Raw genomic sequence first — 12,963 nt, 5'->3', positions numbered from 1 at the left:
TGTTAATTAATAATTAAAATTAATAATTCGCTACAGAACCATGGGGATTATATAGTAAATTAAAAACCCCAACTACTTTCCCACATTGCTGTAAAAGTAGTTGGGGAAAGTGCTATAACATCTTTAATAATTCCATAATGTTGGCATTAAATTGAATAACCTTTTTAAATATTATTTACTTTTTGTAATAATATGTAAGAACTAATTATTTTTTACACACTGAAAAATAATTAGGAATGCCAGGTACGTGAGAAAATTCTAACAAATTTTTTTAGGTTTTATTATAGACCGTTTAAGGTCATAAAAATAAAATAATTTGTTTAATTTCGTAGGTAGGTATACCTTTATTAGCATAAGCCTACACACTTTATTCCTAAAATACAACGTTCGTTTTAGTTTTTTATTGTTTTATTTTAAACACAATTATAATTGGAACATTGTATAATATTTTACAAATTTTAATTGCATAATATATTTTTATATATATTGGAAATCTTTGTGTTTTCTTTTGTTCAGTGTCGATTAAATCAATGCATGCAATACCCAGGTTTTAAGGTGATTGTTGTTTGGTAAACAATTTCAAGATAAAAGCAATCAGTTTAACATTTTTGGTTTCGTTATCTCATTTATTATGATGATTGGCATTCTGCAAATAACTGTTGCGTTAGTGACATTTAATTTTCATAGCAATGTGGGCGCATTTTTAATTACTATCTGCGCAGTAAAAGCGAAAACAATCTGCTATTATTGTGTAAGTACGGTGTACATACTGATGAAATATTTATAACTTTCGCCTTGTTCCCTTTCTAGCGAAGGTGTTTTAATTGCAATGGCCAACATGAATTGAGCACAATGTGGCTATGTCTTATGTCTTAAGCATAAACCAAATCAAAAATTCCATAAATGATTGATAACCTTACAAAACAATCACAGCAAAAAAGGAAATACTGAATATGAATAAAAGTCAATTGAAACTTCCTCAAGTGGTTCAAATACAAAATAATTTGTTAGTGATTAGTTAGAGTAAAATTAGTAAGTCGAAATACCATTTAAATAGTTTAAGATTTCTTTCAGATTGGAATACAATGATCAACATTTTAAATAAGAAAAATATCAATAAAAGTAAGTAAAATATAATAAACAAATTAAATTATTTTACAAAGATTGTTTTATTTTTAATGTTCTTATTAGAGAATTTGTAATAATTAATTTATTTTATTTTCAGATTTCATATTGGTTTCGTTTATTCTAATTCTCAATTTTGCAAGAATAAATTCGCAAGGATTTAAACTTTGTGAACATAACGAAACAAGACTACTATTAATTGACAATGGGTGAGTTTAATTCTGTTGTTAACTTGAGAGCTTTTTGATTTTGGTTCAATATAACAAGTAAACGTGGTTTAAAATCTGAATTTTTACTTAACTTTATTTTTTTTATTGTTTTTGTAATTTTAAAATTTCTGTAATTTAAAAAGTACACCCATGCCCAGAGTCAGGAAATTTAGTATATTATCAACCTGGCCAATTTTTAGTTAAAAATAACAAAAAAAATGTTAAGGAGAAATAGTCTTATATTGATGATATTTTTTTTTTGTTTTAGGTACGACAATTTAACGATTTCTATTGACCGAGATATTCCGGAAAATTTTGATTTAATAACCAGTTTACAACAATTATTGACTTCAACATCGTCTTCAATATACCGTCTTACCAGGTAGACTAGACATACTTTTAATAAAAATCTAACAACAAATTTTTAAATACATTTTACCTAAATCATTATTTTAAAAACCTAAACAATCCTTAAAAACGTTTTAAATTTTATAAAGTCACCTTGCTTTAGTTTAAACATTTTATTTAGATTAAGTTGATAACAGCTTTAAAATCATTTTAAAACCAGCATGTACATCTTTATCACTTTACGAAAAAACCTAAATAAATTGACTATAACAAACTTTTAAATATTTATAGAAACCGAGCTTATATTCGATCTGTTCGAATATTGATTCCTGACACTTGGGGTCCAGTACCCGAAGTATTTGGGGAGTCCTCAGTAATTGAAGGAACCTCACAGAACGAAGACGATGCACAAATCCGTGTAAAAAACACAACACCAAGGTAAATTAAAAAATAATAGTTGTATATACAAAAAACTTGATTTAAGATAAACACGACTTAAAATAGTCTTTAGTGATATACGTTACCTATGTAAAATTACTATAGGTGCTGTTAATTGTAATTATCGTACTAAAAAACTAATTTTTTGTTTAAAAGGCCTAGCCAAGAAACAGATGGGTCATGGAAATTAGGAGATAATTTTGCTTACGTCAACCAACCCTACGTCATCAAAACCACGCCATGTGGCTTCCCTGGATCTTACATGAAGTTATCTCCTGAATTTGTTTTGTTTGGAGAGTTGATTAAAAACGATATGGGACCAGCAGGAAAAGTAAAAGTTGTTATAAATTTTTTTTAATAAAAACGAAAATCTGAAAAAATTTATAAAATGTAGAGCAATTTGTTATAACTGTTGTAAGGCTTTTTTAATTTAATTTCAAGGCGAGATTTATGCTTAGGTTTTAAATATCTTTTACTAAGAGTTTGGTCGCCAACTTTTCAACTTAGTTGTATGGTTTAATATCACAGATATCAATTTTTAAAATATTCCTATTAATTTAACCTATTTGTGGTTTAGATTCTTAGTAGCGAATGGGCGATATTTCGTTGGGGAGTTTATGATGAGAAACCTCGGCCTGGTGCAGATAGTGAGTTTTATATCAGCACCGATCTCTCTACTCAAGCTACTAAATGTTCAGCAGCTATACCAGGTTGGTCAATAAATGACTTTTGCAAAATTTTTACAAAATAGGCTACAATAAAAAAAGTAAAAAATTAAACAAATATACAGAAAATAGAAATTGTAAAAAAAGACTACATTTTTCTTATCATTATTTATAAGATTTTTAATGTAACTTTTGTGATATGGAATTTAACAATTTAAAACAAGTTTTTAAATTGTCAGCAAAATAAGTTTTATTTTTATGAGTATAATTTTTAAAATGGCGGTTAAAATTTGTATTTAAATTTTACCCCAGGTACGATCGTAGACTCATTTAACAAAGACGAAATTTGCCCGTTAAGTGAGGACGACATTTTGTACGATCGAAGTTGCACATTTTTACCTTCAACAGAAGAGTTATCTGAATCTTATGGTTCTGTATTGTACAGGTAGATTTAATTTATTTGTTCTGTTATATATGCTTTTTTAGGTACAATATAGTTTTATTATTGAAATAGAAAATAAGGTTACATAGGTTGGTTACAAACATAATAAAAAAAATTTTTTTTAATTTTTTAGTTCAAATTTAACATACGTTGACACATTTTGTGACGATGAAGGGACAGTCCCTGATGAGCAAGTACATAATGACGAAGCCCCAACGTCACAAAACCTTCATTGTGGTGGTAATAAATACTTTAATTTTAACGATATAATATATATTAATAAAAGGGAAAATTTGTGTAGAAGTTTTAAGGGCAAAATAATATTTTTTGGATATTTTCTAAAACAGAAAAGAAAGTCTTATGGTTGAGACTTCTATTAACCATTTAATATTTTTTCCAAAGGGCTAATGTACATTTAAATTATGTTTTAGGCCGAAGTATATGGAACGTAATGCGAAGTCATCCCGACTTTGCAAATGGAAATAACCAACCCGTTAACATCGCAAAAACAACAGCAGAATTAGTGGATGATCTCCCAGTACCACCAAGTTTTACAATTGTACAGAATATGGACAGGTATTGGCTAAATAACTACTTCAGTATAAATAATGAATTAAAAAATAAAAAAAGAGGAAAAATAATAGTGTTATGTTTTGTTAGAAATTGTGTAATTTTAATTTGCTATATTTTTTTACAATTTATGTATTAAAATCACATAACATTATCTTTATTATAATTCCATTTTTTAACTTTTTAACAGGAGAGTTGTTCTTGTTCTGGACACTTCAAACAGTATGTTAAAATATAATCGACTACATCTACTTCGACAAGCTACAGGTCATTACATTGACACCATTCCACTTAAAACCTTTGTCGGAATTGTATGTTTCTCAACGTGAGTTTTAATTCAATATACAAAAAATCTAGGTAATATTTATTTAAATGTTAAATATTGTTATTTAGGAGAGCAGTAACAAAATCTAACTTGATTGAAATTACCAATGATGATGTCAGAGAGTTGTTAAAACAACGTCTAACGCCGCTAACATCAGCTGGTACGTAAAGAATCACAGCGTTTTTGTCATAAGTATTTTATTTTATTTTTGATTTACTAAGCTAAACATGGCACAAAGCTTTAACAAATATTGTTTCGGGAATATTGGTTATGAGAATGAATGAGAAAAAAGGGTGTAATTAGTTTCAAAGATGTAAAATAAATGTTTTAACATCAATAGTTAAAACTTTACAAGAGCAATCATATTTTACTATTATTTATCGATTAATGGCTTCAAAGCAAAAATTAACCGCCTCAAAACGAATTGGAAGATGCGCTTCGTCTTTTAAGATTTTTTATTTCAAGCCTTAGCGAATATTGGAAAAATAAAAAAATTCTCTATGATTCTTTAAACGAGTTTTTAAATATTTTACTACAGGAACTAGTATTGGAAGTGGTATAAGAGCAGGGTTGAATATTCTTGCAACATCAGGTCCAGTTTCACTGCGAGGCTCAGGTGGAAGTATAATAATACTTACTGATGGTCTTGAACATAACAGGCCCAAGATCAACGAAACTATTGAGGAGGTAATTCATATGATTTTTGTACGTTACAAATGACTCCATGTTTACGATATTCACAAATAAAAGTTGTAATTTAAAAGTTATAGACAAAACGCGGAAACTTATATGATTTCTTTAAAGTTAATCTTTTTAATAATTACATAATAAATTTCATATTGTGTACTAGTCAATGCTATTTGTTTATTTTTTACCTTTTAAATGCATTGGTGAAGCTATTGCAAATTTATGCATAAATTTGTCGAAGTAGTTTTAATTTAACTTAGTTAATTATACCAACTGGATTAGTTTTAAAGTATTCAAATATATAAACATTTGTAATAATTTTTAACATAATGGCGATAATAAATTGGATGGTTTTAATCTATTAAACAATACAAAGGTTATAGCATCTGGTGTTAGAATAAACACGATCGCATTCGGTTCAAAAGTTGCGCCAGCCCTTGAAGAGTTAGCCCAAGTCAGCGGTGGAAGCACTCACGCAGCTAGTTCGGGCGAATTTGGCGTCAATTCAGAACTACAGGAAGCGTTTTTATCTTATAACCAAAACTCTGACGGTAAGCGGGAAACTTTTTATTACAAAAACTAATTTATTTTTTGGCAAGCTCTTTTGTTATGAGTCGGTAATTGCTTTTTTACTTATCTGCAAGATTTTTCATTAATTATTAATTCACTTGCTAAGTGCTTTGAAACAAGTAAGCCAGCATGTAAATATTTGACATTTACACCAACACGAAGTTTTTTTACATCTTTCTATTTTAAGTTTTAAAAAACTCTTGTATTTTATCTAGTTGGGACAATTCCGTTAGTCAGCGAACGAGTTTTAGTTCCAATTAATTCCACAGAAGAACAATCGTTTCTCGTTGATCAGAGTGTGGGAACGAATACGAGGGCGACTTTGTTTTATGATACGGATGCTAAACCAATCGTAAGAATGTTATTCGAAAGATTTAACAGCCTTTTTAAACATTAAAATCCATTTAATTTTTAAATAAACCAAATTTTTACACGTTTAAAAGATTAAAACAGCCTTTTTAAACATTAAAATTTATTCAATTTTTATATAGAACAAATTTTTATACGTTTAAATTTGAATGACATTAAAATAACCTTAACTTATAGTGGCCCTAGTCAAGTTAAATTTAATCTAAGTTCTTGATTATATTGTCTATTTAATTTTAAATTTAAGCCTTTCTTTATACAATTTTCATGTATTTAGATCACATTAATATCACCCGATGGTATAACTTACACGGAAGACGAAGAAACAGAAATCATTTACTTCACGAGCGACGAAGAATTTAAAACTATCAGTATTCGAATCGTAGGACAAGCTCAGGTAAAAAAACTTGGAAATTTCAAAGGTTAAAAAAAATGATTTTCCTACCAAGTTTTATTAATTTTTTTTTATATTAGCTCTACTAAAGTCTATAGTGGAAAAAATAAATAAATAATAATGGCTGTAATCTTATGAGCTCTATATATTTTAACATTAAATTTTTTTTGACTGCTTAAACCCATAAAAAAACAATTCACGAAATTAAAAGTATTTATAATTATAGCTTGGAGTATGGAGATTAACGTTAGAAAACCCGACATTTAACAGCGCTATGGAGATACGAGTAAGTGTCGTGACATACCGCAGTGAAATGGAGCCACTGATTATATCACCAGCCCTGTTGTGCCGCTCGTTCGTTTACACTGGCACAGAAGCAATGGTGATTTATTCTGACGTCTACCAAGGTATTATTGTTTAATAATAGTTTGTACGTCACTGCAATTACTCAGCGTTATGTTAAGCTTGTATTAACAAAAGGGATAAGAATATAATTGTTCGCCAAAAAGAAAAAGGAAAAATATTTTGTAATTAAAACAAGATTTTACAACAATAAGTATCTTGAACAACTCTTGCATTATTTTTTTACTGATTTTTTGCTCTATGACGTATACCATTTTTTCCTAACATTGTTGCTTTGTTGTAGGTGATTTAGCAGTGTTAGATGCTTACGTTGCTGCGTTGATAACACGCCCACTAACGGAAGGTGGAATTGTCGATACTTCGTTGATCGAACTCAGAGATGACGGTTTAGATCCCGACGTAATAGCCAACGATGGGGTTTATTCAGCTTATTTTATCTCGTTTACAAGCCGAGGAAGATATAGTGTAAAGGCAAGTAATATCTTCTTAGTGGTCAGGGACACATTTTTTAAGTCTAAATTCAAGTTCATCTATTGTACTTTTATTATAATTGTTTTATATTTATTTATTATCGATGCAAAAAGGTCAATTTTACGACCTAACATAGAGTGACAGCAATTACTTAAGTAGCTCATCGAGAGTTTGGGATATTACAGATTAAAATTGCCCGATAACAAAAAGATACTGATTAAGTGCTGGCTTAGCGAAAGTTTATAGCCCCTTACGTTAAGGCGCAACAGCATGAACGCAGCGGAGGTCGACCTCTAGTAGAGTAGACAAGTGTTCTGACCACTACACCAAATATAGTAAAAATATATATATGACAACCCTAGAAAAAATTATAAAACCTTAAATTAAATTAACTTTTATTTATATAGTGTAGACACTAATATTTATTTTTTATATTTTAGGTTGTTGCAAATGATAACAGCCGACGAGCTCGTATACACCCAAGATTTATTCTTGGAATTGGAAGGCAACAAAGCGAACCTATAGTTTATGATACCCGATACTTGGCAACTAATTTTACAAGGTATAACATATTTAAAACATACAATTGTTCCACATATTTGTTTTATGCAAGAAAATATTAACAGTGCTTTGGCCTAAACCACATTAAACGCTTAAGCCTAGATTACTCTTTTCTTACAAAAAATTTATTAATGCTTGGTAAACTCTAATACAAAACATAAAGCTTTTCGTTAGGCTTTAAAAAATAATAGTTTAATAACTTTTTGTTATAGAAACCCTGGTCGTACCAGAAGACAAATATTCGAAGGATCATTTTTGCCAGCGTTTCAACGAGTCAGTTCTGGAGCCGGAGCTTTTACTGTCCAACAATTTATAGCTGACGACAACTGCTCACCAGGGTAATGTAACAAAAAACTAAAATGAAAACCCATTTGGGCCAATGAATTTCAAAAGGTTTTGTTTAAATAAAACCCAGAATCAGCAGCGTAATGTCAACTTAGGCCAAATCAACTTTTTTGTTTTGTTTTAATAAACCAAACACTTTAATTTGCCTTCTAGTTAAGTTGTCTTTTTTAAGTTGTCCAGGGCATAGTTGTCTTTAAATTAAATTGTTTAAGCACTCTATATTCATGTGTATGCACATTCTATTTAAAATTAAATATTCCATATAAACATGTTTAGATATACTCACTTTCAAGACTCTTGTTACAAGCTACACAGTGAGCCACAAATAGCCGAGGACACTGCTCAGCTAGTTTGTGAGAACGAAGGAGGTCAACTGGCTGTGGTGAACAGCAGACAAGAACTTTCATGGATTGTGGCTCGAGTTACCCCAGTCGGAAAGCCTGGGAATGTCTGGTTTGGTGGCGTGGCACAGGTAAGGATATATTTTACATTAAGTGTTGAACAAGTAAGACAAAGTATTTAAATTTCTCTATTTTTATGTGGTACCTCATTGAGTGTAAAGCGTAAGCTACATACCTCTGTCAGTCTACCCAAAGATTAGATAAACACATATACCAATAATTGTATTTCTTTACTAATAACAGCAATGCAAAATGATATAAAATATATGTTTTTTAACAGTTTCCACTTAAAATATCCCCAAAAAATTATACCCAATGTTTGCTCTCTTTTAAAAGTATGTAAAACTTTAAAATTTTGTTTAGGAATTGCGTTCGGGTGGAGCAGACGATATCGAACAAGTGATAACTCGAATAAGAAGAGGTATGCAGGACGACGACCTTAATGACCTCACAGCGATTTTCCAGAACGATTTACTTACAGAAGAAATGGAATATGCAGTCGATTCATTCTCGCCTTACATTGATGGAATGACTGAACAAGAGATACGAAGGTAATGTTGTTTAAATTAAGTTAATTATATTTTGTTAAAAATAAAGTACAACCCTTTGCCGAGTACATGAACAAAAGCATGGTAATATAGGCGTACTACAATACGTTCTCGCGCTTAAATGTTATTAGTAAAGAAATAAAAACAGAAATAGTTAAAGTTATAATAAATAGTACTACAACTAAGTTGTCTACAATGTAATCAAACTGCTTTTTAGGCTGATCTTTCGACTTGGTTTAGAGACAAGAGGAGATTTAGAAAAACTAAAGCAATATTCGCAACAAAATCAACAAAATGTAAGAAAAATATTTATAAGTTTGATTTAAGACATTTTTGTTTCATCAAAGATAAATAACTAATAAGTCTGTTAAATTTTAGTTTTTAAAGCCAGCAATTTAGACAGATTTTTAATATTTTTAGAACGGAAATTCACGCAAAAAACGTCAACTTTCGCCGGGCAGCATCGACCTACAAAGTTTTTTGGCATTCGGTCAACCAATAATCTTAGTTGACCCCACTACCACCCCAGATACTACCACCAGTCCTGAGTTGGTTATGAAAGATACCACATTCTATACAACTTCCTATTTTTACATCAACGGTACGATGACGTACGGTAATTCGACGGATAATGATGTCACATTGTCTCCCGCAAAAAAAGAACCAGAGGTAAATTATTAGGGAATCTGAAAATTATGACGTAATAATTTACTTTGAACAGGCCCTTTTGTATATCATTACTATAGTTGCTTTATTTCTCTTATAATTTAACTTAATCTTCATGCTAGTAACCTCTAATAACTTTTAAATAAAAGGTTCCAGACCCAAGGAGCAGTGGAGCTGATATTCCAACTTGTTCTTGGTTTCAAAGCGAGAAAATTATCGAATCGACCGGGGATGTTTGCTCAACCAACAAGAAGTTTATTTGCGAGAAAGGATGTAAGAAAACTATTTAAAATGTAGTTATAATCTAAGTAATGTTTTTATGTACACTGTTTTTTTTCATTTTAATGTTGTTAATCCTATATGCTTGCAACCAAAGAAAATGCAAAATTGTTATATGCAAAGTATGCTTACTAAAATTACTTGAAAATGTAAAAATGTTGTTTAAATATCATTGCTTTAATTTTGTAGTAAGAGATCGCTTTCCACCTTCTCGAATCATCGACTTACAAGGTCGAATGGACAGAGAGAATAATTTGTTAAGATTAACATTTTCGGCACCAGGAGACGACTTAAACATCGGATCAGGTAAATTGTAATTTTTTCTCTTTTATAAAATTACATGTATGACTATATAGGTATAAAACTAATCAAGCTTTAGATGATATCGACTTAAAATATCTTTACTTTAATAATAGCATCATCATATGCATCAATATATTATGCTTTTCGTTTTTGTATTGTAGTTCACAATACCTTTTTTAGACTTAATCAATAAAAGTTTAATAAATATGTATAACATAAGAAATAATTTACAACTAAATTTACAGCTAAAGGTTATGAGATTCGAACCCTGCGCACTCGCAAAGCTCGATCCATCCTTAAAAATAATTTTGAACTTGGTGAAATCCTCAACGATGCGGCGGTTGTGCAAGGTTCCATTAATGACCCTTTACCTTCTGGAATGGAGGAAACTATTGTCGTTAATTTGACCATGAATTCTGGTAAAAAAATATAACTTCATTCAAAACAAAATTATTAGCAAAAATGAAGCAAAAATATTTTGGTCTTTCAAGTGACCAAATCTATCTTAAAAGTTATTTCATTTTTGCAATATATTTATCCAATTAAATACTATTGTTTTAGTTCAATATACTTCTTGTTGCGTTAGCAAAATTTTTTTTAAAACTTTTTTTTGTTATCAGAATGCCCCTCTCATGCTTCAGTTGATCTTATATTTGGGCTACCTGATGACATTTTTATGAACTCTGATTCAAACCAATTGACAACCGAACAAAACGAGAAGCAAGCAGACATATTGGAATTGGTTTCTGGCCTTATTTCAAACTTTGTACTTAGTAAGTTTGTTTTGTAAACTTTAATTGTAAGAGAATGAAAAGGGTTTGTATTACAAAGCTTGTTGTTTTTAGGTCCTTTCGAGATGCAAGTTGCAGTATTTTGTTATCCATCCAATTATTCACTTATCAACTTTAGCGAGAAGCTCTCAAATGGAGCAGATATATTCGAACAGTTGATAACTGCTGTTATACCAGTTTCAGTCGAAAATAGAACCGGTAAGTATCTTGTTTGTTTATATAAATGCTTACATTAAAAACCGCTTGTAATTTTGATGCCTAGAAAGAAATATATTTGTGTGTTTGACCACAAACTGTAGCCTACTTAAAAACATACCTTATGTATTTTTAATTTTTTTGGTTTAGTTGAAGACACAATTGCTGCTATGAATTCAAATGGGGGTAGAAGTGATGTCGCGAAGGTAATGATAGCTTTCACGAACGACAACTTTGAACAATTTTCAAATATTTCACAAGTTACAACTATGCTGGTAGCGGTGGGAGAAGAGATAGATATGTAAGTAGTTAAAAACTCTTTAAAATAAAGTAAAAATATAACAGTTTTTGCTAAAGTAAGTTTTGCTAATAAAGTGATTGAAATCAATAAAATGAACAAAACAGTCATTCTTTAAGAAACAGATATTAGTACCTTTAAACAACAACAAATAAACAACGTTATATGATTATTAAACTAAGGGAAGTCTAATCAACCAAGTTATTTTTTACAGTGCTTCTATATGGAATGCATCTTCTTACCCTGGTTGCAATAATTCATTCATAGTTAATAACTCTCCAGATCTTGGAGGTTTGGTTGAACCAATCTCTTATCAAATTTGCGAAGCAAGAGAGTCGGAATATCAGGTTTAAAAACGTTTTCAAATAATGTAAAGCTACTTAATCAATTACAATGTTATACTAGTGTTATTTTGTACATTGTTACGCAACATTGTGCTATTCTTAATTTCCTTTTTAATATAACAGGCTGTCGGTGTTAGAGCCTTTGACGAAGAAGGACAAAATGGAGCAGTTTCAAATATTGTACCACTTGTTTCTACTCACATTCGAACCCCAGTTACTTGTCCTATTATTGAGGTAAGCGTTAATTTTACAAAGTATAAGACGTTTTGTAGTGTGATAAAAAGGCTTGTTAAATACGTAACTAAATTGAGTTTTAAAACGAAAATACGCTGAATTAAAACAATAAATATTAGTCTGTTTAACTCTTAACTTTAGGTAAAATCTCATATGTTAATAATGCAAAAAAACACTATTAAAAATAATAGTTGTAAATTTGTTCAGCCACCGCCGACTCCAGCCCCACTTGCGACAAGTAACTTAGCTCAAACTGTCGGTTTATCAGTTGGTATTCCAGTTGTGCTTATTCTCTGTATATTAGGTGCCGTCATGTTGTTTGGGCAAGTAAAAAAATGGAAGAAAAAGCGCGCGGAAAAGAAAGAAAAGGAAGAAAGACGCTTGCAGGTTTGAACCCAAATTTGTAACAATGAAATCAAGATTTTGTCAATAATTACCAATACTTTATGAACCCAATTTATAATTGTAAAACTAACTAACATTTAAACAATTTTTTTGCATTTAACTTTTTATTAATATACATTATTTTATTAATATAAATTAGACTTTTTTGTTTTCATATGTTTGAGGTACAGTTACTGCCTAAACTATAAATTTGTAAACGTAAATGAATACAGTGTCAGTTAAACACTCATTCAGTAAATTGTAAATATTACTAAATACGTGATGAAAGCAGTATAAAAACCTATTTTTAAATAATATGTATTTTTGATTTTTTTAGATGGAGAAAAATAAGGCGGCCCGTCAAGTAGCAATGGCAAATGCAATGCAGGAAGAAACGGCCAGTTCCAATAACAACAACTCCTCTCAAATTTCAGTTTTCAATCTTTTTAACAGAAAAATACAACCTATTAATAACCCACCCGTATAAAGTATAGTTGCCTATTATTCGCACAGCTTACATTTTATTTTTTTTTGCCTGTTTTCTTTTTTTTAATTTTATTTTTCAGTGTTATTTTATGCGTATCTTATTTGTATAATAAATAAGTGTTGTAAAAATTGAGGGTTAACAAGCAAATTCAAAA

At 30.0% G+C, this 12,963-nt stretch overlaps 1 protein-coding gene across 1 annotated transcript; it reads left to right on the top strand.

Moving 5' to 3' along the window:
• The first annotated feature begins 236 nt into the window (after positions 1–236).
• LOC145764039 (uncharacterized) lies at positions 237–12,809 on the top strand. Its single transcript, XM_082575607.1, has 33 exons — positions 237–243; positions 1,226–1,334; positions 1,603–1,716; positions 1,974–2,120; positions 2,277–2,451; positions 2,698–2,830; positions 3,098–3,230; positions 3,361–3,467; positions 3,659–3,803; positions 3,988–4,122; positions 4,191–4,282; positions 4,661–4,809; positions 5,186–5,360; positions 5,595–5,731; positions 6,023–6,142; positions 6,366–6,546; positions 6,786–6,973; positions 7,414–7,535; positions 7,747–7,872; positions 8,156–8,351; positions 8,644–8,831; positions 9,046–9,124; positions 9,249–9,497; positions 9,644–9,767; positions 9,963–10,079; positions 10,322–10,495; positions 10,697–10,849; positions 10,922–11,065; positions 11,213–11,363; positions 11,575–11,707; positions 11,828–11,938; positions 12,146–12,325; positions 12,660–12,809. The coding sequence occupies exons 1-33, from the start codon at positions 237–239 to the stop codon at positions 12,807–12,809; spliced, it is 4,644 nt and encodes a 1,547-aa protein (XP_082431733.1).
• Positions 12,810–12,963: the final 154 nt, after the last annotated feature.

This window comes from Corella eumyota, chromosome 1 (assembly GCF_963082875.1).
Source record: "Corella eumyota chromosome 1, kaCorEumy4.1, whole genome shotgun sequence".
Taxonomy (NCBI): domain Eukaryota; kingdom Metazoa; phylum Chordata; class Ascidiacea; order Phlebobranchia; family Corellidae; genus Corella; species Corella eumyota.
Note: the sequence above shows the minus strand (reverse complement) of the source record. Positions and strands in the feature narration are given on the sequence as shown.

What these genes read in the sequence shown, in the direction of transcription:
- LOC145764039 (XM_082575607.1), top strand. An exon ending in TATTTCAAACTTTGTACTTA is followed by an intron (nt 10,850 to 10,921) that starts GTAAGTTTGTTT and finishes TGTTGTTTTTAG; the next exon opens with GTCCTTTCGAGATGCAAGTT. An exon ending in AGGAAGAAAGACGCTTGCAG is followed by an intron (nt 12,326 to 12,659) that starts GTTTGAACCCAA and finishes TGATTTTTTTAG; the next exon opens with ATGGAGAAAAATAAGGCGGC.